At 36.5% G+C, this 24,375-nt stretch overlaps 2 protein-coding genes across 4 annotated transcripts; one reads left to right on the forward strand and one right to left on the reverse strand.

Annotated features, from left to right (window-relative positions):
* Nucleotides 1-120: 120 nt before the first annotated feature.
* LOC143729498 (serine/threonine-protein kinase pdik1l-B) lies at nucleotides 121-6,995 on the forward strand. Of its 2 annotated transcripts, XM_077220789.1 has the most exons (5): nucleotides 140-284; nucleotides 529-566; nucleotides 3,188-3,882; nucleotides 5,108-5,333; nucleotides 6,153-6,508. In XM_077220789.1, exons 3-5 carry the CDS (start codon nucleotides 3,268-3,270, stop codon nucleotides 6,383-6,385), a joined length of 1,074 nt encoding a protein of 357 aa, XP_077076904.1. In that variant the 5' UTR covers nucleotides 140-284; nucleotides 529-566; nucleotides 3,188-3,267; the 3' UTR covers nucleotides 6,386-6,508. The 2 variants fall into 2 exon arrangements, with proteins under 2 accessions (XP_077076903.1, XP_077076904.1); XM_077220788.1 differs by lacking the exon at nucleotides 529-566 and having other exon boundaries at nucleotides 121-284; nucleotides 6,153-6,995.
* Nucleotides 6,996-8,735: 1,740 nt separating this feature from the next.
* Nucleotides 8,736-24,370, reverse strand: elp3 (elongator acetyltransferase complex subunit 3). Of its 2 annotated transcripts, XM_077220787.1 has the most exons (14): nucleotides 24,168-24,370; nucleotides 23,541-23,640; nucleotides 22,926-23,064; nucleotides 22,738-22,808; nucleotides 21,886-21,949; nucleotides 21,705-21,773; nucleotides 21,357-21,511; nucleotides 17,823-17,984; nucleotides 17,164-17,290; nucleotides 12,321-12,514; nucleotides 11,921-12,011; nucleotides 11,542-11,835; nucleotides 10,419-10,500; nucleotides 8,736-9,434 (listed from the first exon to the last, which is right to left on the reverse strand). In XM_077220787.1, exons 1-14 carry the CDS (start codon nucleotides 24,187-24,189, stop codon nucleotides 9,358-9,360), a joined length of 1,647 nt encoding a protein of 548 aa, XP_077076902.1. In that variant the 5' UTR covers nucleotides 24,190-24,370; the 3' UTR covers nucleotides 8,736-9,357. The 2 variants fall into 2 exon arrangements, 1 of the variants encoding a protein (XP_077076902.1); XR_013200015.1 differs by lacking the exons at nucleotides 8,736-9,434; nucleotides 10,419-10,500 and adding an exon at nucleotides 10,666-10,997 and having other exon boundaries at nucleotides 11,412-11,835; nucleotides 24,168-24,332.
* Between the last annotated feature and the right edge of the window lie 5 nt (nucleotides 24,371-24,375).

A 24,375-nucleotide genomic window follows, 5' to 3' on the forward strand; every position in this document is an offset into this window, starting at 1 on the left:
TGGGTGTTGACGTTTTAGTATCTTATTGGTGACCGCGGTCCTCTGAAACGGCATTGACCAATAGAAACGCAGAACACCACCAGACGCGCGAAGATCTAAAAAATACGGAAGTTTTATTACGGAAATGACTGAGGTGCTGTGTTTACGTTTGAATTGTATTATGAGTTCTTTCAGGTCGGACACTGACAATACGTTGTTTATACGAATTATATCTGGATAAAAAACAAACGAACAAAAAAAAAACTTTTGAATTATTACACTTTCCATTTGACGCGATTTAATCGGTAAGTTTATTCACATTATTGACAAAAAGCAACAGGAGTGGAAATGCTAAAGTAGTGGAATAATTTGATGGCGTCCATTTCTGTTATTTTAAAACAAGATACATGTTTATATAGTAAAGACAGTTAATTTGATTAATAGGAACTGTGTTCATTTTCATAAATGTTATATATATATGAAACAGATTGGGGAAAAACCATTTTTGAAAAGATATTTAATTAATATGTTATGCTATGTCCTCTGTAGTGGCCTACACCATGAAGCCGGTTTAAGTGGATAGCCAGGTATGTTTCAGTTTAGTTTGCGCCAATCCTGGGTTTTAGTCACCATGAAAGTGGTTAGGCTTTTAGCAGTGTTCATCGCCATAGTAATTTATGCTCCACAGCTAGGTTGGAGGTTATGCGCTCAACCCGAAATTGGACCAATCAGCTATGAGCAAAGTGACACATGTCTGATGCGATAAAGTCACTCCCCCTGTTTCTACTCCAAATTAAAGGTCACTACATAGTAAAAGATTTTTAAAGACAAATTCAGTCTGGCTGTTAGCAATGCTTATTTATAATAATAATTTTGTATGATTTAGATATTATTTATGCAATTATACCCTTAATCCATAACATGTGTACAATTTTAGTTTAGCAGTTATTATTAAGCACTTAGTTTAAATGAATATAAATATATAAAGGTAAAATAAATAAGTTTTAGAATCAAAAGATAAAGCTATGCAAATGACTACATGTGAGCTTAAATGTTCAATTCTCTATACCTATATCAAGGATATAAACTAACATCACAACTATTAGGCTACTTGCATATAGAAAGATTTTTCTTTTATTTATCCTCTTTCTTAGATGGCTCTTTTCTTCTTGCTGTGTATATTTGTTTAAATTCTTGATTTTTTGCAATCTTGTAATATTCTGCAGAAGAGAGAAATGAATTGCAGTTTCCTAAATTCAGGATCAAAGCCTGAGTTGACAGAGGAAGTTGATCAGCATCATGGTACCAACAAAGCCTGATTGGATTGGTTTGGTTTTGTTAAAGCTACAATATGTATTTTTTTCCCCTAGGGGTCACTAACCTCTTACAATAACAAAGGCGTAGGTTGATGACGCATAAGCGGAATTATGGAACTTGTCGTCATGCCGATGGATCTAATAATGTTCATGTATGAGCGAATACATTGATGTTTTTAACATGACTGTGGTATGAAGCAGGGCGCGATTGCTAATGTGAGACGGATATTAGCGCCACACGCGAGTCCCGCGGATATAAAGGAATATGGACATTTCATTCTACCGAACTACCCGCAAGTGCTGAATTAATACTCAAATTGGTCAGTTTATTTGACGAATTAAACCTGTGAGGTAACGCAGCACTGTTTCACCTGGTCTAATGTCATACTATCACACTAAACTGCATTTGAGTTTGTTGAAAGTTATAATGTTATTCTATGTGTCAGTTTGTCTGTAGGAGACTAGCAGTAAGCTAGATCAACATTAGAAAAACATACTGATTATACTCTAACATTTCATCATGTTGAGCTATATAACATTGATCAGTTTTATGTACATTAGCTCACCTGTCTAATAAAGTACATGCAAGAGCGGTGTCTCTGTCAAGTTCAAGTTTGTCACGGACGTAGAGCTCTCGGCATTTAGTTCTCCTTTTGTCCCAAAGTCTGCTTGCCATGCTCCATAATGTTTGAACGAAACAACAACAGCGTGAGCGTGCCGCTAGACGTAACGCAGTTGTCCATGTCTGTCGCCATGGTTACTAGATGCAGTACGAGCGGAAACCAGGGATAACACGGATATTACGTCATTGACAGGCAACAAGAGAACAGGGACGATACATTTTTTAAAATTGAAATTTCCCTGAAATAATTTTTTTTGGGGAACTATTGGGATATTGTAAGTACACAACTGCAGGAAATGTATCACACTGTGCAAGTGATTTTTGGATATTTTATTACAAAAATCGTACATATTGTACCTTTAGGCTAACTCTAAACTAATCCCGCAACGCTGAGTTTGTTCAACTACCATCATGCAATGGGCCCTAGGACAACGGTTGTTTAAAAAATAATAAGACATGAAATGACGTATAGGCGAAAACAATGTGATTTTTTTTCTTTCACCAATCAATTTTTAGGTTTTAGGATTTTTAACCAAACTTTGTAAAAAGATGTTTCTCAACTATGTTATGAAAGATATAATGGAATTAATTAAAATTCCATTTTACTTTATGCAATATGTGGGTAAAATAGTCTCGCCAATAAATGGGAAAATAAGTGGGTATTCCCATTCAATACAATGTACCTATACAGTGTATCTAATTTGCATCTTAATGTGTTTTTGGGGCAACATGTAATGAAAAAAGAAGTATAATATCGAGAGTAATAATTGGCAACATTTTGATCATATCTAATATTTCATAGGAATATTAGATATTATTATGAAAATGTTGCCAATAGCCATTTATCTATTTTACCCACATATTGCATGTCTTTCCCTATTCACTTGTTGTGTCTCCCAAAATGCCTGATAAACATGACGAAAGACCTGGTATCCTCTACAGGACATGTATGAAATCAATGCCCTGTTTTGTGACAGAAAGTCATATTTTGATTAGAAACCTCGTAACATTTTCCTGAGATGTAGATTTATGAAAAACAATTTGAAAAATTTTCAGATTTAAATTATTATTACAAAATATTATTACGAAATACTCCAAAAAGCCCTGAGTGTGCTCTTTACAGGACATCCAATCTTAAAACTGTGATGTGATTGTGTATGATGTCAGAGAAATTCACTAATATATATTTAATTATATGTAAATATAATTTGCATACTTTTTGTAGTTAATGTAACTAATCTTATTGTTTTTTTCCCCTTTGTAATATTAGAACAATGGAATAAAACACTCAACTACTGAGAACACCAGCGAATCTTGCATTTGATTCAGTGAACAACAAAGGCTGCTGGGATGGATGATATCTACACTTTGCAACAAGAAGTGGGACGAGGCAGCTATGGAGTGGTCTTCAAGGGACACGTGACAGAGACTGGCTGGTGGGGCGATAGGGGTGACACAGTGGCCATTAAACGTCTACCATGCTGTAGCCCAGAGAGTATAGAGCTGTATTTGCAGGAGCTCTGGGCTATGAGAATCACTGCACAGAACCACCCAAATGTCATCTCTTTATACAACTGCCTTCTAGAGACTGGACCTAGAACACTGCAGCCCTTAAGATCAGGGAGGCTGCCTTTGGATTTGGTGGAGAGTGTTCTCAAAGGGAGAGTGGTGGACGAAGACTCAAAAACCCAAATGAGGAATCCTTCCAGGTCAAAGAGGAAACTGATGTCCACAGAGGAGATTCCCAGGCGCTGCTTTGCCTTTTGGTTGGTGATGGAGTACTGCGACGGAGGGGATTTAAACCAGTACATTCTGTCCAGGCCGCCGGATGCTGAGTGCAACCATGCAGTGCTTGTGCAGCTCAGCAGTGCCATTACATTCCTGCACGGGTGTGGAGTTGTGCACCGTGATATAAAGCCAGATAATGTTCTTGTCCGTCTTACTAAAGCAGGACCGGTCATGAAGGTACAAAAAGGATGCAGTCTAAAATAATATACGTTATTATATCAGCCTGTATAAGCATCGACTTCTAACAATGATATTGGTTAAAATGCTCAATGCTCATGGCTTATGGAGTATTTGGAGTCAAACTAAGTGCAATTGTCATGGGCCCGATTTGCATTTTTTCCATGCTTTCATCTTGCTTTTGAAATAGCCTATACTGCTAATGGAACCACATTGTCTTTTTTCTACCGCCTTCCCTTTTTTAAATATTTTTTATTAGTATGTAGGCATGAAAATTGTTCCACTTATAGCTGGACTGTAATAAATAACAAAGCAATACAAAAGTACTTTTGGACTTGTATTTGCATGTTAGACATAGACAAATGCTCTGGTGTTGCCCTACAATATAAAAACTATTCACAATAGTGCCCGGAAAACATTCCATAAGATAAGAAACAACAGTTTATGATGTAAATCATTTGGAATATTGCTGTTTTCCCCCCCACAAATTACTTATATGTATATACACAAATTGTACCTGACCATTTTAAGCCTTTTCTGTTAATCAATACCAAAGACTGGGTATGTCGGCTCCAATGCAAAAAGGTCTAGCAAAACAATCAGCTTTCAGATAAAGTTAGAAATGGATTGTCTTAAAATCCATTCTTCTAAAGTTTCAAATAATGAGTTTTTTCTTACGTTTCATTGCATGTAGAGACAATCAATGTAGTGTGCTTTGAAGCGACTGATCCATTTTGCCCTAAATCCAGTCAAATATTAGGCATCGCACAATGTGGATAATAAGTTGCCTTGGGCGTTTCTAGAGTTTGAGTTGTCTATAGTTGTTAAATAAAGTACTTGAACTTCTGTTTTTAACTATTTGAATGAGTGTTTTTGTAGTTTACAATATTTTCCATTGCAAGTATATCTACTGTAGTTTAATTTTCTAACTGAAGAGTTTCAATAATATAAGACTATATTTTTACATTACCTATGCAGAGACGAAGAAATGATTTGAATAGATACAAATGGTTTAATATATATAATTATTTAAAATAATATAATTTTTAATATTATACTATTTAAATACTTTTATTATTGATTTTAAACAACAAGTTTAATGGTTATATTAAATTAATATAAATGTGTACATTAATATTAATTTAAAAAGAAATACAATAACCCCAGGTCTGAAAGCTGGTTCTAGCTATTAACAACATGTTACTTCCCTCCTCATGTATTACAGGTGGCAGACTTTGGCCTCAGTAAGATGGTGGACAATCCTACAGATGGCGTCCAGAATAGACCGGCTCTTTCCTCTACCTGCGGCTCAGACTTCTATATGGCTCCAGAAGTTTGGGCAGGCCGTAGTTATACAGCCCAGGCTGACATCTTCTCTGTGGGTGTTCTTTTCTGGGCTGTGCTGGATAGAATCATTTTCCTAGAGGATGGCACCAATCAAGAACAACTGGGTGAGTCGAGCGAGGGGAAATACTTTGGCTCATTTAGCATTACGCATTTACATTTTTTTAAAGTCTTAGTCTTTACTTAAATCAATCTGGATCCATGATGCATGTATTTTAAATGAGGCATTATGATGGCTGATTAAAATAAAACCCACCATCTTGTGATTGACAATCACAGCTACTTCACAGGAAATGAGAATAAAAATAGGAACAGGAATAGAAATTCTTACAGTTTTCAGAGCCTTTCACTAGCATTGGCAGGCAGGTGGCTATTTTGGTTAGTCCTCTTAGTACTTCCCTCATCCGGACCACTTTATATCAGTGAGAAAGCTTTGTTGTTGAGTGCTTGATATAGTAGCACATTAACTTAATGCGTATAAGCTGAGATAATGTAAAGTGGTCTGAGGACGCAGGTTGTGGATGGAGTGCATAAGCTATTTAGGCAGTCCTCAGTAATTACTCGGACCCAGCGACTTTCTGTGCTGCTAGCAGGCATACAAAAAGGTCAAATGTCTTAGCTTATTTATATAAGGGCAATTAACATCTTTCCACTCATTAACCTCTCTGTGTGGTGGGTATGCCTTGAAGTTTTGTGAATAATAATGAATGTGTACTCGGGAAGTTGTGCTTGGAAAAAATGCATCTGTTTGTTATTGTTGCCGCTTTTTAGTGTTTAGTGCAACTATAATGAACAGTGCAAATTCAAATGCAGCATTTGGGAGATCAAAACAAAGTCCTCACACAGTGATGAATGAAGGACCTGTTTCACAAAATGCTTGAAAATTGATAAAGCATAACAACGTTTCCTGTTTATCGTCACTCTAGGTGCATATGTAATGCGAGGCCGCTGGCTCACCCCGTTAGGTGAAGCGCTTAGTCAGAATCCCGACCTGCAGTTGACCATCCCTATGAGGTCAAGACGTGCTCCACCACTGCCGCCACCTCTAAACCACGCTATGTGCGAGCTACTGCTGGACATGCTAGATTCTGACCCTGACACCCGGCCCACTGCAGACCAGCTGGAGAAGAGGGTCCGGCGAGCCATAGAGCTGCACTGATCTCAGAGCAGCATGCCAACAACCAGCCTACTTTGTACACTGAATAACTTGAAGATGAAGCTAATAAAAGTTAGCGAACAGTACTGTTCGTACAGTTGGAAATTGAGACTTAAAAAAAAGAAAGATTTATGCCTTGTATTTTCATTGTGTGGTGAATCTGTTACTATATGATGCTTTATGAATTATATGTGTAGTATATAGGGCTGCACAATATATTGAAACTTCGCAACTGTTCAAATCGCAACGGCTTAAGATAACAATGATTTTAGTACTTCAAAATGTTGATATAACTATATACTTGTCAAAAAGTTGGTGCTTTTTTAATTGTTAACAGTGATGAAAATAATTTGTATGGAATACTACAGTAAACACTGCTGTTCACATTCAGTTGTAGTAATGCTTTCTCAGATAGAACTTAAAACATGTTGGTTATATCATTTTCAGTTTTACACACTTAAAACAGTATCATTGCGTTTTTCTTACATTTCATGCAGCCCTATTAATATAACTGTATTTGCTCTATTTTGTGGTGTTTTCATTGATTTAAGTGTTTTTTTTATGTATTATTTATTTAAAGACTACTAAAGAATACAAAACAAGTGCAACAACAGTATTGTGTGAAGAACATCTTTTCCAAGTCCAAACATGCTTTATCTGTAGAAAACATAACAGCCTTCATGCTTATAAGGATAGTCCGTCATAATCAGTTTCTGTCGTGTTGTCAGACGCAGCAAGACACGAGAAACGGCATATCAGAACGGTCACACCACAAATCGCCACCTTGAAGCGACAGTGTAATTATAGAAAGTCAAAATGACTGAATCCTTTGAAGTTTCTCAGTTGGTGGCGCATGTACAACATCTAGATAGGAGGGGAAAAAATTCGGCCTCCCTTTAATGTGTGTCTGTGAAAGATGGCACTCGTATCAATCATTCAGATCGTCTGTTTTCCACCGACAGGGCCGTCTTGGTTTCTGCCGCTTTAGTGGTCAGTCTTGTAGTTGGTTTTGTTTGCACATGGTAGGATGCATCAAATGGCTTTTTGGTTTGGGAAAGTGCTCCATCTTTTACAGGAAATTAAAGTCTCCCTTTGTGATGGATATAAATGATTTGTGGCAGCTGGATTTAAAGTTGTGCTCAAAAGTTTTCAGGTCTAGAAAATAAATGAAAAACCTTCTGTAAGAGAGTAAATCGGCAGATTTATTTTTGACAAATCTCTGATCAAGACAAAAAGCAGTTAACTTCAGTGTTGAGTTGATGAAAGCCAATAATAATGCCAAACTTGATTATTAATGACTTTAAAGAGTGTTAAATGATCATAGAGGGTTTCAAAACCTTACAGCCTCACCAGCAATAATATAACGTATTTGAGAATCCTTCTAAGTGGATCTCATCTGTGACATTTCCATCTCTAGAGACACTTTGCCCTTTTCCTCACGCATCGCTGGTTTGCAAATGAAACACTGCAGTGGCTCATCCTGACCTCAGTGGCGAAATATGCACATTATCTAAACGTAGCACTCAGCCTTCTCTGAGGTCATCATCTTGGTTACATCAGTATTAATTCTGCATTTGTAAGACTTCACTCATGAGGAATAATGACCACAATGATCCAGCTTAATTAGCAAAATCCAGTATTGTCTAGTTAACACTTCCTGAGATTTAGTGAAAGCTGCCTATTGGTGTGTATGATGACACTATGACACAGCGCCAATGTTCATTGTTTTAACTGTGAGGTTATTAAGCCGTTAAAGTCATAACAAAGGGTCTATGCTGTGAAATTATGAGATCAACGATTGTTAGATCATCACTTTATTGTGGGGTGGTGGCAAAACAACATCATGCCGTTTATTGGAAGCCATTTCTCTGATGACAAACCTCTTACAAGTGTGATCTTACTGAACTTAGCTTTAAAGCGCAGTCAGTCATCATTCGCCTGAGACCTTGACTCACAGGCAGAGATAGCGATATAATCGGGTATTGCGATGTCAAATGAAGCAGTAAAAACCCATCAGCAGACAGTCATGAGGTCTCCTGCGGAGGAGAGTCTCGCCACGCCGGACGGCATTTCTCAGAAATTGGTAGTGTGGTGACAGACACTAAAACGCAGCAGAGTAGTTCCAATGAACTTTTTCATTCTGTCAAAAATAGAGGCAATTGAATTTCAATCATTTTGGAGACAGTTTTTCATATCTGAGCCGGACAGGAGACCACCGCAGTTGATTTCTTACTCATTAATTCTTTTCAATGTTCAGTGATGGCTGTATTATGTCTATTCAACTTCATCCAAATTGCCTGCCTTCATGCCAACATGCGATTTATGACAATGTACAATCATGTGATAACTCAAATCCCGGATAAATATCTTTTATTAACAATAAAAAATAGCCAGATGAACACTTTTCATGCAAAGCCAAGAAAACATGAAAATGCAATTAATCCATTTTCAAAATTAACAGAACAGGAAAAATGGTGGATTAATCAAATGTGCTAAGCTGCAAGCATAAATTATTTCTCCCTCCCAAATCCAAAAGAAAAATGTGGGCTTGCATAGCGGGATAGCTGAGAGCCTCCGCAGTTTTTTTCTCTTTTATGTCAAATGTTGTCAGTAGAAACCGAAAATAATGTGACGTAAAAATAATGAGTGTTAACCCAGAGAAGTAAATGCACTGGCAAATATACTGGAGAGAGAACTCTGTAAAATGGGAGCTAAGGCCAAGGGAGAATGGTGTACCTTTCTAACAAGCACTGATACTTGCATCATGGTCTTCATGACAAAACACATACAGAAAACTCTTTGGCTGGCATGTAGCAGAATAGGGCAGTTTGCTTTGTGCTGACCACATACACCCTCTCTAGTCCTCATGCCCAGTCCAATTATAGAAAGGGGGTAAAGATGCCCTTAAAGTTAGTGTCCTGCATGTCAGACGAAATTCTCCATATGATACATCTTGGTTTGAATTCCTCTCTGCTTCAGTAAAGGTTTTTCACCATATACGGCCCCTCCAGTTCATAACCCATTTTTCTGTAGTAATTCCTCGTTCCGACACCTGAAACACCAAACATTTTTAATTATAGTAGAAAAGAACCTTTCTTTTAATGTTACATCCTCTAGTGGAGGCACCATGGACAATGTTATTTGGAATAAAACATTAAAAAGCAATAAATAACTTCTTATTAACATGCTTTTGAGTACTAAATTGGGTTAAACAATATACACAATAGTTCAAAAGTTGCTTTTTTAAAAGATATTAATGCTTTTAGTTTTCAAGGATGTATTAAAGTAATCAAAAGTAACAGTAAGGACTTTTATAATGTTACAAAGACTTATATTTCAAATAAATGTCTTAATTTGTAAATTTTCTATTAATCAAAGAATTAAAAAAAATAGATCACGGTTCTACAAAAATATTAAGCAGCACAACATGTTTTCAACATTGATAATAATAATAAACGTTTTTTTGAGTAGCAAATCATCATAATAGAATGATTTCTGAAAGATCATTGTGACACTGAGGACTAGAGTAATGATGCTGAGAATGGTAAAATACATTTAAACAGAAAAGTAATTTTTAATTGTAATATCAATGTATATCTTGATACTAATGATTGAATGAACTGGTCTGATTGACGTAAAAAAGAATATCACTCTTTTATGTCTAGTGAGAGGAACCATAATTTCAGTGTTTCAATGATGCTATATAGATTCAAAATATTTAAAGCAAGAAACAGTAAAATTACAATAAAAATAAACTCTGAATGTGGTCTCAGCCTTTTAAACCCCACTGTATTTCCAATATACTTTACTGTTGATGCTTTGCTTTGCTCTGTCAGACATGCATTAAATTATCAGAGCCAGAATAGTATGAATGCAGATTTTTAATTTATTTTGCAATTGCTGTTATCTCCATCCTGCAGCTTATTTGGGGAGGTGCATGTCAAAATTTCTTATTCATTCTTTTCAAGCGAGGGCAAGAGAAGTCCCAACAAAATGAAAGTGCCATTTCCGTTAACGCTGGGAATATTTTTGATACCTGAGATAACAGCCAATTTGCCCGAGCCGTGCTCATCCCTGGCAATCCTCTCGGCCTCCTCCATCAACATCATCCCAAAACCCTACAAATGCACGAGGCCAAAGAGAACATATGAGAATGTAAGTCAGTGAGAATATATACAATACATGAAAAAATATGCCATAAATAAAAATAAAATAGCACAAATCTGGGCAATTTACATATTTATCTTCAGCTATCACACCAGAGGAAAGGTTTTTCAACATACACTTTTAGGGTGCGTTCAATTTTGTTGTTTTCTTGGTTCTTTTGGTTTGGACCAAATAAAACCCCCATACATTTAGTCCTGGTTTAGTTAGCTATCACATTCCTTTTTAACACCAAACCTAAAGATACAAAAAACAACAACAAAAAAATGTGCAGGACTAAACATGCTCATTGTACGCATGTACATAATGTACAAGCATATGAAGAGCTTATAAATTGTGTAAAGGAGTCAAAACAGTACCAGGAATTCCTCCGTTACACACACAAATTATGAGATCTGATGCAAGGAGACGTGGTTCCAATGACTGTACCGAACTGATACAGGCAACGTAGCTCATATGACGAGAAAAAAACAGGTATGCTTGAGCATTATGTCTCTTTTAGGGTCACATCTTGTGACATCACATCCTCTTTTTGGTTTGTTTTGATGCCTTTGGTCAGTGTTTTATTCATATTTCAGTCGTACCGGCCCAGAGTTTGTTTGGAAGAGGACTGGTCCGCTTGTTTGGTGCACACCTGGGTTCGGATGGCAGCATTCACACTTATTCAAATTAACTATAATAAACAGAGCAATTGCACCAGAGTTTGCTGTAATCGAACCAAACCTGCCAAGTGTGAACACACCCTTAACCATCATTAATGTAAATTAAAGGACACGGCAACTCCTAAAAAATCCTGTTAGCAGGTGCATAGGAACAAATAGAAGCAAATAATCTAACCAAAATAGATCAATAACCAAATATAAGCAAATCTTATTTAAATGTAAGGTTTCGGTAATGAGACCTTCATGAGGTAACAGGCATCAGACATCATTAATGTCGAATCATGTTAAAGCAGTTTCTGCCGTGTGTTACTGGCGGAATTAAGGTGTCTTTACCTGGTGCTGGAACTTCCTCGGGTCTCGGCTGCTGACAGGGACCACGCTTCCGTAGACATGCAGCTCCCGAACAATGGACACGCCACCCTTCAACTCGGGCCGGAAAGACTGTGGTGAACAGCGGCGAAGACGCAGGAGACCAATTAAAATGTCCTGCTCGGGGTCCTCGTAAGACAGGAAGGTCTCCCAGCCCCCATTAGCCACATAGTCTCTGCGGATCAGCTCGACCTGATATGGTCGTACTTTGTGATGAATCTCTTGAATGCCCACTTCTCTGGTTCGTACGTCTCTACACTGCAGGAGTCAACAGCATGTTTTGTAATTAATGGCCTTGAATTCATACGGAAAACAAATGAAATGATTAAAGATTTTAGGTTACCTCAGTGCCCATGTCTTTCATTCTGGCTAATGCCAGCTCTCTCAGATTTCCATGTTCCACCCCAGAGCTCACCAATGGCATGGGGATATCCCTGAAAAAGGACACAGATTATTAGCTTCTTCAAAGACGTTTAAAAGCTAAATAATAGTCACACTACAATGAATTTGGGCAGTAGGAAATGCTTCAGTTTTGAATAAATAATAAATTAGGGATGCATTTCACACATCAGTACCATGCAGATTTTAATATTGGCTAATAATCAGATGAAAAATTCACATTTGTGCATTTACTCTCCTACTTTTTTAATGGAATACCAGATCTAGAGTGACCGCCCTTTAACAAAGGTCAAATCTAACTTTGAAAGGTAGTATCTAGAAAACTAACGTTAAGTCCCTGTTACCTCTGTACACGATACACACGAGTCCATGGTGGGACCAACGCTAGTATTCGTGCAACCAGATCCACCAACGCACTGGGAGAGTAGCTCTTATAGCGGCCCGTTTTCCACAGCTCATACAGTCCAGTGCCTCGAATCACCAGCGTAGGGTAAAGTTTGAGCCCATCTGGTCTAAACGCAGGGTTCTCAAAAAACTCCTGAGGGACAGAGACAAGAGATGTTTTTGTGCTAACATTAGACTAGGATCAGTAATGAGTGCACTAAAGAGCATTAAATGCCATGCATAAAAACATTTTGAATTCTATGTAAATATAGTGTAAAATATGTTTTTAATTTAAGCAGTTTTGTACAATATACTGTATAATGTAACTTCTTTTAATGCAAGTTTTATAGCTTATTTGCCATCATAAAACTAAATTATTTATGATATATAGGCATAATATCAGTCACCCTGCACTATAATTAGTGGCATCTGCCGGCTCTAACCCACTCATGATAAAGACTTTACAAACTTCACAACTCATTATAGCACACAATAATAAAGATATCTTTTACTAGTTATCAAACTTTTAATCTTTTTCCAAACGGTTGCCACTGAAGATCTCTTCATAGTATTTAGAAGCCGTAGACATGAGATTTATATCACAATTTCAAGTAGAATATAAGCTTTTTCAGCTTGCATGCTGGTAGGCTTTATGCTCTGGTTACATACTTGTGATGCAAAGTCTACTGATCCAGTTCACCTAAAGTTCTTAAACGTAATTGGAAAATAACATCATTCAAGAGTTCAAGAATTGGTAAAGGGCTAAATAAAGAAACATGACTTCCGTCACTGATCCTGCTTACGTCTGCCACTTAACACGTAATAGTGCTGGGATTTTGTTTTGTCCCACTCACTTTGAAAACCTCAGGGTTCACGCAGCACACTCAAAATGAAACCATTACAATCAAAGAGACAATGTCAATGGTCATTTAATTGGAACTGTCCGACTTCCTGACATAATAGCGAGTCATCGGACTTGACACTGGTGCATTTAAACAAAGACTGCATGGGTCTAAACTAAACAGTGACTCTAAATAGTGCAAACAATCAAATATAGTTGCCTTTCAAAGGCAAATTGAAATGACGGATTACTCCAGTCACGACTATCCTTGCGGTTTGAGCTTCTCCTTACTCTAAGAGTCAAATGAAATGAGTCTTTGTGTGATATATTTACGCTGAGTGTTATTTTTTTTATGTAGGGAGGGGAGCCTGCACACAGTCAGATAAGTGAGAAGTGAGAGTTGGACGAGCCAGTAATGGGATTCCATTATCACCGAGCCACGCTCCTTTCCACCACACACTCATCCTGAGATAGCGCCGACAGGTCCCCGTATCGAAAGGTGGGGAGAGGCGTGACGGAGAGTGAGCGAGCGAGCAAGAAAATACGGAAGTGGGAGGGGAAGGGGAGAGCACGAGCATCAGAGAAAGCAGGTTAGGAGAGATAACCAGCCGAGTGGTGCCGGTGGGTGACACAGGTGAGGTTGTGTGGGCACACGGTGGCGGAGGAGGGGAGCTGATAGCGGTGGGGTCAGAGACCACCTTCCAGAGCCATTAATCTCTCTCTCTCGTTATACACTCAAATTTATGCATGAAACAGATCCTAATAAAACGCAGAAGGAATTAGGAGGCAGATCGGCAAGCAATGAGCCAATTATCGTCAAAAATTGCACAAAGTGTTGTGCTTCATATTGGTGCTCGTACAATGTACAAACGTTTAATTTTCCTTATTACAAAGCAACAACATGGTCAGAAATATGAAATGGAAAACCAAATGACAGGAACTTATTGCTGACGAACACACTGACCGGTTTGCAGGTATATGGTCATGCCGACCCAATCTACTGATAAGAAAGAAGGGGTCTCTTGTGCTTAACTGCAGAGGGTACAAAAATACAAATTTTATTAATAATATGATAATTTTATATATACATTGCTAAATATAATCTTTAGCCAATCTCAGAATGAATATACATTTTTATACTGTTTTCATAATGTTGTGAGGCTTAAATTCACTTTTAAATGATTTAGCATTTTAAATAATTTTAGTTTTAAGAGTTTTAATTTATTTATATAAAATAGTAATAAACTTTAATATTGTCAATTTATAAATTAATGGCAATAACATAAAAAATTTATATTAATATCAGTATCAGCCAGAATTTTAATATCGGCCATTTATCCGTTAACAGACATAGCATGAAAATAATTCATCATCTTATCTGTATCAACCAGAATTTTAATATCAGTAATTAATTGTTTAATGATAACTAATCATCTTATTGGTAACTTTAATATCAGTGCATCCCTACTCATGTCATGGAATGGCAAAGATCACGCACAAATCCCAAACCCTGGTGACTTTCCTGAGCTCGTGAGCTGTGACAAAAAGAAGCAGACACTTATTACACTATTAAGAGCTCTTGTATTAAAAAATATATATATATATTTCACACCGGTAACATTTTATTTCAGTGTATAACCTCTTTCATTACATGGTTATCTGTTTTTTGGTACAAGAAACTTTGACTAACATTAAAAGAGGACAAAAAAAAATCCCACAAAAAAAAAAGGATATTTTAAAATAAAGTAGATTGTTTTTCACTTTTAGGCTCTAATTGCAATACTACAATTACAAATTGTACAAACAGAGTACAAAAGGTGTTGCTGTCCAAATATTTTGGAGCTGTCATTTGATTGCAGCAGTGTGGAGGCGAGTAAGAGCCTCCCAAGGGGAAAAGAGGTAGGTGTAATGTGGGCTTGCTACAACAATGTGAAAATCTAAGCAAAGACTTTTAGCTTAAGAGACGCATGCCTTCATAGACTCTAGAGACTGAATGATTCGCAATAAAAAGTTAATGGTTCTCTTCTACAGTTAAGTGGCATTTATGTGACTGTTAATGCAAAATATTATTTATATAATTGCACTCAGTTAATCATGATGTTTCTAATGCAACATTAATGCCACTTGCGATGTTCTCCTAATGGGAAATAATCACCAGCTTTAAAATCGCTAAACTCCAGAGATCGTGCACTGACAGCGTTCGCTTAAGACATCAAAGAAACCTGTTGGCACCTGGATTGAGACTTTCAGAGAGAAGCACTTTGAATGGGTTCCAGAGCGCAGTCACTGATTGGATCTCCATGCCTCGGTAATGAAACCCATAATGAATGCTCTATTCACTTCATATAATGAAGCCCCTGATAATGTGAACCAATGCGTCACAGCTGGACACTGACAGAGGCCATAAAAGAGCAGCCTGCCATGGCACATCACTCCCCACTTCATTTACATTCACCCATCATTCCCGCTATGTGACAATTAGCTACTGCACCCAATAATATTGAAATTTTTCTTGGGATAGTCGTGTTATTATGTTCCTGTACTGTACGTCTCGTGTATAACCTCTGTTTGCTTCTTCGCATTGTAACCTAGGGCTCTGTGATATGAAAAACAATTTAATTTCACTATTTTTTTATATATTTTTTTTATTTTAAACTTTTTCTAAAGAAAGCAACATTTCTCTAGGCTCATTTTTGTCCTAATACCTCTGGGCAGTCTGCTTGATGATGACAATATCTCAGTAGTTCCTTCTACTTTGAGTGTCAAAATTAATAGAGCACCTGAAAGTGATATGGAAATTTTGGATTCCCCAACAGCCATTTCACAGAAACGTTGATTAATTTGACTCTTTTAGTTGATGAAAATGACATTTTGTAAACCATCTGCGCAACCTGTGAGGTATGCAGAGATAAACCCGTGCATGAGCAATCAGTTGTCTGTCTCTCGGCTCCTCAGTTCATTTACATTAAAGGAGCTTACAGAATAAACAGTTATAAGTATGAGGACCTTAAATTACAAACCTTCCCATAATCCTTTTGAAGTGCATGTTTGAGTCTTATTTGAAGAAATCCTTTCAAACATGATTATTAAAGTAACACTTTTGAAAGCATCTTAAAATTATTATTTTTTCATAATTTCCTCATCCTCAAATTGTAACAAACCTGCATGACTTTCTTTATTCAAGGGTATAAAAATTATTCTTGTTATACAAAGATAACAATTAGCTGAATGTCCAAAATGTCACACAAAAAATCACCATAAATGTATCATAAATGTAGTCCATACTACTTGTGTACTATATTACAAGTCTTATGAAAGCATACAATAAATTTGTGGGGAACAGACTAAAATTTCCCGTCGATTTAAATGTGCATATTCAAAGTGACATTTGACATCATCAAACCTGCTGTGACATGTCTTGTTGCGCATATATAAATATACTCTACAGTTCAGAAGTTTGGCATTGGAAACTTTTTTTTATGTTTTTGAAAGAAGTCTTATATGCTCACCAAGGCAGCATTTATTTGATTGAAAATACAGTAAAAACTATAATATTGTGAGATATTATTACAATTTAAAACAACTGTTTTCTTTTATATTTTAAAATGTTGTTTATTTCTCTGATGGCAAAGCTGAATTTTCAGCAACCAGTACTCCAGTCTTCAGTTCCAAATGATTCTTCAGAAATTATTCTAATGTGCTGATTTGAAAAATTTTATATTATTATTTAGTCATACAGGCTTGGAGTAAATGATGTAGGTGAACTATCTCTATAAGATTTGTCTTCTACTGAGTATTTTCAAATCAAGCATTTTGACCAGTAAAAAAGCAATATACCCAAAAATTTGATACAATTCCATAATTTAGCTCACTCTTAATCATTTTGCTGTTCTTACATTGCTTTTGGTGCCAGAGTTTAGAGATGAATGCTGCAGAATTAAAATGATCTAGTAAGTACTTACTATAAACTGCTCCACGTCTCTTTCCATGCCGACATTGGGTAAGTCTGGCATCATGTGGGCTACAACTTTAAAACCAGCATCCTTAGCAAGGTGAAAAGATTCACACACAGCCCGAACTGTATGTCCCCTAGAAAAAGAACAAAGTCAATCTAAAAAGATACAAGCAGTTACAAATGGAATATCATCCTAAGTTTTGTAGGACTGAATTTTGTATGGTCATACAACTGGGTAAAAATATTGATTTTCCAATTAATCGTGATTTTCATTTGAACAATCTGATATAGATCTAGAAAGATCTCATTTGAGGCGTATAGTTTATGGTTGTCCTGCTAAAAAGGTAACTGGTAAACTCCCACTGTATCCTTTAGCAAAGTGCTTACAACTACAGCAAAGGGTGTAAGTATAGTGTAATTAGCCTAGTTGCTAAGTCTCTTAATGCCTTGAAGTGATTCCTAAATGACACGTAATCAAGCGAGTAAACAGCAATTACCAACATGAGCCAGAAAAAGTAGGAACGAAAATATTCACTGGAAGTCTTAACACCGATGTTATGCCCATTAACATCCCATGATCAAGTTTATACAAATACCAAACACTCATCTTCTACTCTACTGCTCCTTCCTTTAAAGACCTTCATATTAAAAGCAACCAACTCTGACCTGTTGGTATCACGAGCCACATCTTCATAAACACTCTGTACGCCTATCTCTAGTCTGGTACAACCGTAGGCCAGCATGTCACTCAAGTGTCTCTTCAGGCAGTAGTCCGGTCTGGTCTCAATCGTGATGCCGACACATTTGGTGTTACTGCGTTCAGAGTACCTGAGAAAAAATAAATATCAACTCAGAAATTAGGATACAATATTATATATGCGTGTATGTATTTATATATGTATGTTTTTTTAAAGAAATAAATAGGAACACATTAACAGTGCCAAGTTAAATTGATCAAAAGTCACAGTAAAGACATTAAAAAATTACAAAATATTATATTTAAAAAAAATGCTAAATCCTAAGAAAACTTTTTTACAGTTTCCACAAAAATATTAAGCAGGCCAACTGTTTTCAAGACTAATAATAAGAAATGTTTCTTGAGCACCACATCAGCATAATAAAATGATTTCTGAAGGATCATGTGACACTGAAGACTGGAGAAATTATGCTGGAAATTCAGCTTTTACCTCACAGGAAAATAGTTCCTATAATAGTTTCTGATGATAATGTGAAAACTATTTAACGACTGAATTGGCTTGCATCAATTTAATAATAATTCAGAAATGTGTGGTTTTTGGCTTCCGGTCATGCCAGACATTTAAGTTTAATGGGCATAGCCCAAAAACTCTTTCTGTCCATTTAGCTCCAGTTTCTTGCTCCAGATTTTAGACAATGTAGTTATGAAACCAACAGAGTGTTTCTCATTTGTACTTATTCTTTTTAGTTCTCTCTCCCTTACGCGCGCACGCACACACACACACACACACACACACACACACACACACACACACACACACACACACACACACACACACACACACACACACACACACACACACACACACACACACACACACACACACACACACAAGATAAGCAATGTGCCTGAAATCGAACTGTTGTCTCCCCATCTCTGGCTGATTAGCCGGCGGAACAATTATGGCAATCGTGTCATCTTAACAAACCCGCTGATAAGCTGTGGTGTGCCGACAATTCTGTGGGCCTCTGCCTACGTGCACACACACACTCTCTCTCTCTCTCTCTCTCTCTCTCTCTCTCTCTCTTATCAAGAAAATAAATAACAAAAACGCAGTAATAAACTAACAGCGCCCTGCAGTGGGCAGTCTATCCACATCTTGGAATCATCTCCTATGCCTTTCATTCTAACTTCAAAACATTTGCCTTCCGTATGGAGCTGATGTCACCGGGGCGGTAAACAGCGTTTGAGTCACCACTTTGCCAAAACTGATGCAAACAAGTTTTATGAAAAATCTTGACAAATATATAAAAAAGTATAAAACATTTTTTAACAGTTAGTGGTGGCACAGAATTTTTTTATTATTATTATTTTTTTTTATTTTTTTTATTTCAACAGGGACAATGTGCAAAAAACATTAATTAAAGATGCTTTGCACCAGATTTAGCTTAAGCTAGTTTCCATCTGTAATCCCTGAGCAAGTGAATTACAATATTAAATATAAAATATAATTAGTCACTCAAATACAACTATTAATTCCTTCATTCGACCATTCCCCATCAGTCTAAGTAAAACATACCAAATCACATACATCACCTATTTAAATGGTCTTAGACTAATGGTCAAAGTGAAAAGACGGCTTTTATTTGCTTGGTTAGCCAAGTTAATGACGGCTGAACTGTTAAATAACATATCAGGAGATGTGACTAATAACATATATTATCTTGTCTTCAATCCAAATTCCACATTCTGTCTTATTGTTCTGTGACTAGGCAGAAAGCAGAGCCAATGCAGCTGCTCTGACAGTGGAAGACCAGTCCAAAAGCACCATCTCTTCCTCCCAACACTGCCACCAACACTTGGCGCTGTGCTTTAACTGATCCAAGAGCTGCATTTGGTCATTTTGCTAATATAGACTTAAATGATCCAACAGCAAAAAGCACTGATCCCAAGTCAGAGCTTATTAACTAGTGATTTTCCTCAGACACACATAATAAGACAACAGCTGCTCCAATCCCTCTACTTTTATCTAACTTCTGCACTTTTCGACTGATCTTGGACCAGTTGTGTAGTGGGTTGAGGACAAGTACATTTATGTATAATTACTTCTGAAGAAAATGTGAGTAGGCATTCAAGATATATCATAATATAATATTTATTAGATTATTACAATATATATATATATATATATATATATATATATATTACGATTTAATGCTACTATTTGCACTAGTAGATGCTAAACTGCATTTTGTTGCCGAGTACCTGAATTGTGCAACCAATGACAATAAAGTTTTATCTATCAACATCTATCTATTGGTTTATATATTGCATATATCAGCTAGGGGTGTAATGGTTCTCAAAAAAAAAAAAATTTAAATAAATCGAACCGTACCATTCTCCATGGTTCGGCAGGTACTTGCACCGCCGGTCATCTCAAATATGATGACATACACATCTATAATACAGTTTGTTGAAAATAAATAAAACAGACAGGCAGAGTTAGGCTAATGTATGTTTCTGTCGATGGATACGCATTCTGGCCTGCCCTAAACTTTTTCAATGTGAGTGCCGTATGCTCTATATATGACCCGTAATTTACACCGTCATCACCCGGGTGTTGATAGTGTGAGTACAGGTCAGACCGAACAGCTCACGCTGCTATCTGTGTTTAAACTAAACTCATTTAAGCGTTGGCAATTTTAACATTCGAACGCAAGACGCGAAAGAGAACTCGTGCATGCGCACACAGTGAGCAAATATTGAGTTTTCTTTAAGTCTTGTGCTACCACAGACAAATTCACAACATGTCCGTCTTGGTGAGTATCTTAGCAAACAAAGTCGGTTACGTCTTAAGTGAATGTAAACACTCGAGAAAGACAATGCATGTGTTCAGTATCAATTCAGTGACAGTTGCTAAATATTCCTGCTGTGTGTTTTTAATGTTAATCAAACAACAAAAGACAAGGAAATCACTCATCAATTTTGAATGTATAGCTTTTCTAATTTTAATAATGATTAATCTTCATTTAATCAGCCGATATTTTATATTTAATTGTGTATGCTTTATGGGTTTTTTATACACATAAAAACATTTCACTGCATGTTGTACTGTGCATGAATTAAATGCATGTTTGTGATAAATTAAATAAAACATTTAATCTTGTTTTGCATAATTTTATCACTTTTTTAGTGTTTTATTTTTAATTTATTTTAAATAAAATTGCACTGAATTTTAATCAGTCATAAAAAATGGTTTTACATTATAACTTGATTTCAAGCAACATTCGATGACAAATAAGAGAAATTATTAATTCTTACTTTCTAATTCTTACAAAGACAAGTAAATTACGACAAAAAGATTGTTGTCTTTCCTAAGGCATAGCACCCACTGGTGATGGACTGTTTCTTGCTCTCTCCAGGCCCTGTAAATTTGTGTAGGGACTATCATAATTAAGAGTGGATGCTATCACTCAGACAAGTTTATCATGGGGTGCTGTTACCTGACAGCTTCAGTGACGTTGTTGGACGTGTGTCCTGACAGCGCGTCGTGGAGGTTACGGATGAAATAGTCCCTGTACTCCTCCGGCAGAGCCATGAATGTGCCTCCCATCACAATGAACTCCACTTTATCCACGCTGTGACCCAGCTGCTTAAGCTAGATGTGCAAACACAGCAGCGTAATGTCATTAACACCATCTAAATGAGTAGAAAAGCTGAGAGGATCATCAACCCTGCAGATCTAAACCGTAAAATCAAAACCATTAAGTAGTATGTAATGATCACTTATGATTTTAACTGCACAATGCTTAAAAGGCAGCTGATAAACATGAGCTGTGAAGATGACTCACCTGTTCTACTCGATGCCTAGTCTGGAGGTAGGGATCATATCGCGCACGGATGGCTCTCATTGACGTGGGCTAGGTAAGAGGGCGAATAGAAAGTCAAAATGAAGCATACTGCCTGACACTAGTGCAAAACTCAGAAAAATATGCGTGATGGCATTGCTTTGGGAGACAGATGGATAATTACCTCGTATCCGGTGTAAGACTGTGTGGAATATTCAAAATCTGAGTCCGGACCCCCTGGGCAGTAGCTGTTTGAGCAAATGAAAACAAAAACACACTACATCAAATTCAAAACTGAGACCAGTTTTATCATTATATCCTGCTAATAAAAGTTTCCCCAGCAACTGACACACAATGCTAATAGCTTGAACCAGATGCGAGCCCACATGGAATCTGCACTGTAAAAGGTTCAAGGCATCTGAATGAATACCTTGTGTTGTAGAATTGCTCATTTGTATAAAAGCATGAGCTCAATGAATAAATGTACACTACTGCTCGAGGCCGGTAAGATTTTTAAAAATGTTTTTGAAAGAAGTCTCTTATGTGGTCCAAAACACGCTAAATACAGTAATATTGTGAAGTATTATTAGAATTTAAAATAACTGTTTTCTATTTTAATATATTTTAAAATGTCAATTATTCCTGTGATGTCAAAGCTGAACTTTCAGCAGTCATTCCTCCAGTCTTCAGTGTCACATGATCATTCAGAAATCATTCTGATATGCTGAATTGGTGCTTAAGAAACATTTCTCATAATTATCAATGTTGAAAACAGCACAAAAATATTTTACATTTTTGTAGAAAACATCATACATCTTTTTCAGGATTCTTTCATGAATAGAAAGTTCAATAGAACATCATTTACTTAAAATAAAAATCTTTAATAACATTACAAATGTCTTTTGATCCATCTTAATGCATCCTTTCTGAATTAAAGTATTTCTTTCTTTCTTTCTTTCAAAAAAAAAAATCTTACTGACACCAAAATTTTGAACGGTAGTGTAAAAGACACACACTTTATTTTGGACATACTCACACACAGATGTTGCCAGTGAAGCTAATGTGTGGACAGCGATGAGGCTTGCACATCACAGCAACAACTGCAATCTACAAAGAAACATTAAATCAAAGTCTGAGCACTGGTTTCAACTTTCATGTCTACATTATGATATCTTTACACCATCGCCAATACACAACAACAAATGGCCAACAAACCATCCTTACCCCACTGGCAGTGCGGATGGGTTTGGCTTTCAGTTTGGGCACCAAGGCTCTTCGATAATGAGACGGCACTGCAGCAATAATATCCACAAGCCGTGGCTGTGCACAGAGACCGTATTTGGCTGATGTCTTTGTCTTGACTCTATAAAGACACAATTTCAGCTGTCAATTTTAGCTGCAATCTAACTTGGTTTATAGTTCTCCAGTGAGAAAACATTACCACTTTTGTTTTTGAAACATATTGGAAGTTGTGACAGACTTTTGTTCCATATTGTGACGTATATCCGGGTGAAGCGGCTTCTCAAACAAGAAAGTAATTTATAGATTGGATCATTGTGGTTTGCTATTGCTGTGATGTCATGTGAATGGCAGGTTGTCCTGCCCTCTGACCAGTAAAAATATCATCAGAAGAGTAGAAGTTGCAAAAGTGGGTGAAGTTATTTTGATTAAAGAGTATGAGGGCATATGAATAAAAAAGAAAAAAAAAAGAATGATGTGCACAGATAAATCATTCATTATAAATACTGTAATATTACATAAGAAATGAGAATGGTCAATAATGTTTCATGATGAAACAATATTATCATTAGAATAAAATAATCTTTAAAATGCACTGACTTGTTAAGGTTAATATCTTTTCCCTGTTCGTGGGCCTCAACCAACTGCTTGATAACATCTGCGATTGTCATCATCATCAGTTCTGCACGGCTCAAGTCACCTGATGTGAACACAGAAAGCACTGAGTTAAACAGACAGGTCATGTTAGAGAAACACAAATCTCTATTTGTACTATTGTCTCAGTAGAATTAATCGAGACACCTGACACTACTGTTAAGGACTAGTTAAAGGATATAACTAGTTACTTGGTATGGACTGACAGCATTGATATTTACAATTTTTTTTTTATTATAAACCTTAAACCTAACCCAACACTTCCCCACATATGCTGACACACGTGACGTTTTTATTTTATTTGGAGTAATTTGACACATTCTTAACTAAACATATCCAAAAATATAAATAGTATGCAAGAATCTCAAATGTGCATTAATTCACATAACTTTGCCAACTTTTTTGTCACATTGTCATTTTAATAGTGACGAACAATTACTAAACTGCTTATGTAAATTAAAACTGAAATATATAACTCAAGTGAAAGATGATGAAAGACTTGACATTTCAACATGCTCTTAGCAGCTAACAGAATACCGTACGTCCTGCTTAAAATTAGCAGTAATTACTTACTCTTCTTTTTCGGCTTTCCCATCTCGAAAACAATATACAAATAATTCAGAACTCGTATACGGAAAACACTAAAACGTGCAGTTAGTTAGAACATCAACCCACTGATAAAAACGTCAACATCAGTGAACATGCTACACTCTTCCGTAAAGCGAATGCGTGTGTCGTAAAGCAACACATGTAAGTACAGTTGTCGTAAAGTTGTCAGGCA

Source organism: Siphateles boraxobius, unplaced genomic scaffold (assembly GCF_051911475.1).
Source record: "Siphateles boraxobius isolate OS27281-9 unplaced genomic scaffold, OSU_SipBor_1 8, whole genome shotgun sequence".
In the NCBI taxonomy this organism is placed as follows: domain Eukaryota; kingdom Metazoa; phylum Chordata; class Actinopteri; order Cypriniformes; family Leuciscidae; genus Siphateles; species Siphateles boraxobius.

Excerpts from the sequence above, each read along its gene's own strand:
- LOC143729498 (XM_077220788.1), top strand. The coding sequence starts at position 3,268 with ATGGATGATATCTACACTTTGCAACAAGAAGTGGGACGAGGCAGCTAT. Across the intron at positions 3,883-5,107 it reads AAGCAGGACCGGTCATGAAG|GTGGCAGACTTTGGCCTCAG; the intron begins GTACAAAAAGGA and ends CATGTATTACAG. Across the intron at positions 5,334-6,152 it reads CACCAATCAAGAACAACTGG|GTGCATATGTAATGCGAGGC; the intron begins GTGAGTCGAGCG and ends TCGTCACTCTAG.
- elp3 (XM_077220787.1), bottom strand. The coding sequence starts at position 24,189 with ATGGGAAAGCCGAAAAAGAAGA. Across the intron at positions 12,515-17,163 it reads GAGACGTGGAGCAGTTTATA|GAGTTTTTTGAGAACCCTGC; the intron begins GTAAGTACTTAC and ends TCTGTCCCTCAG. Across the intron at positions 10,501-11,541 it reads CGAGGAAGTTCCAGCACCAG|GGTTTTGGGATGATGTTGAT; the intron begins GTAAAGACACCT and ends GTGCATTTGTAG.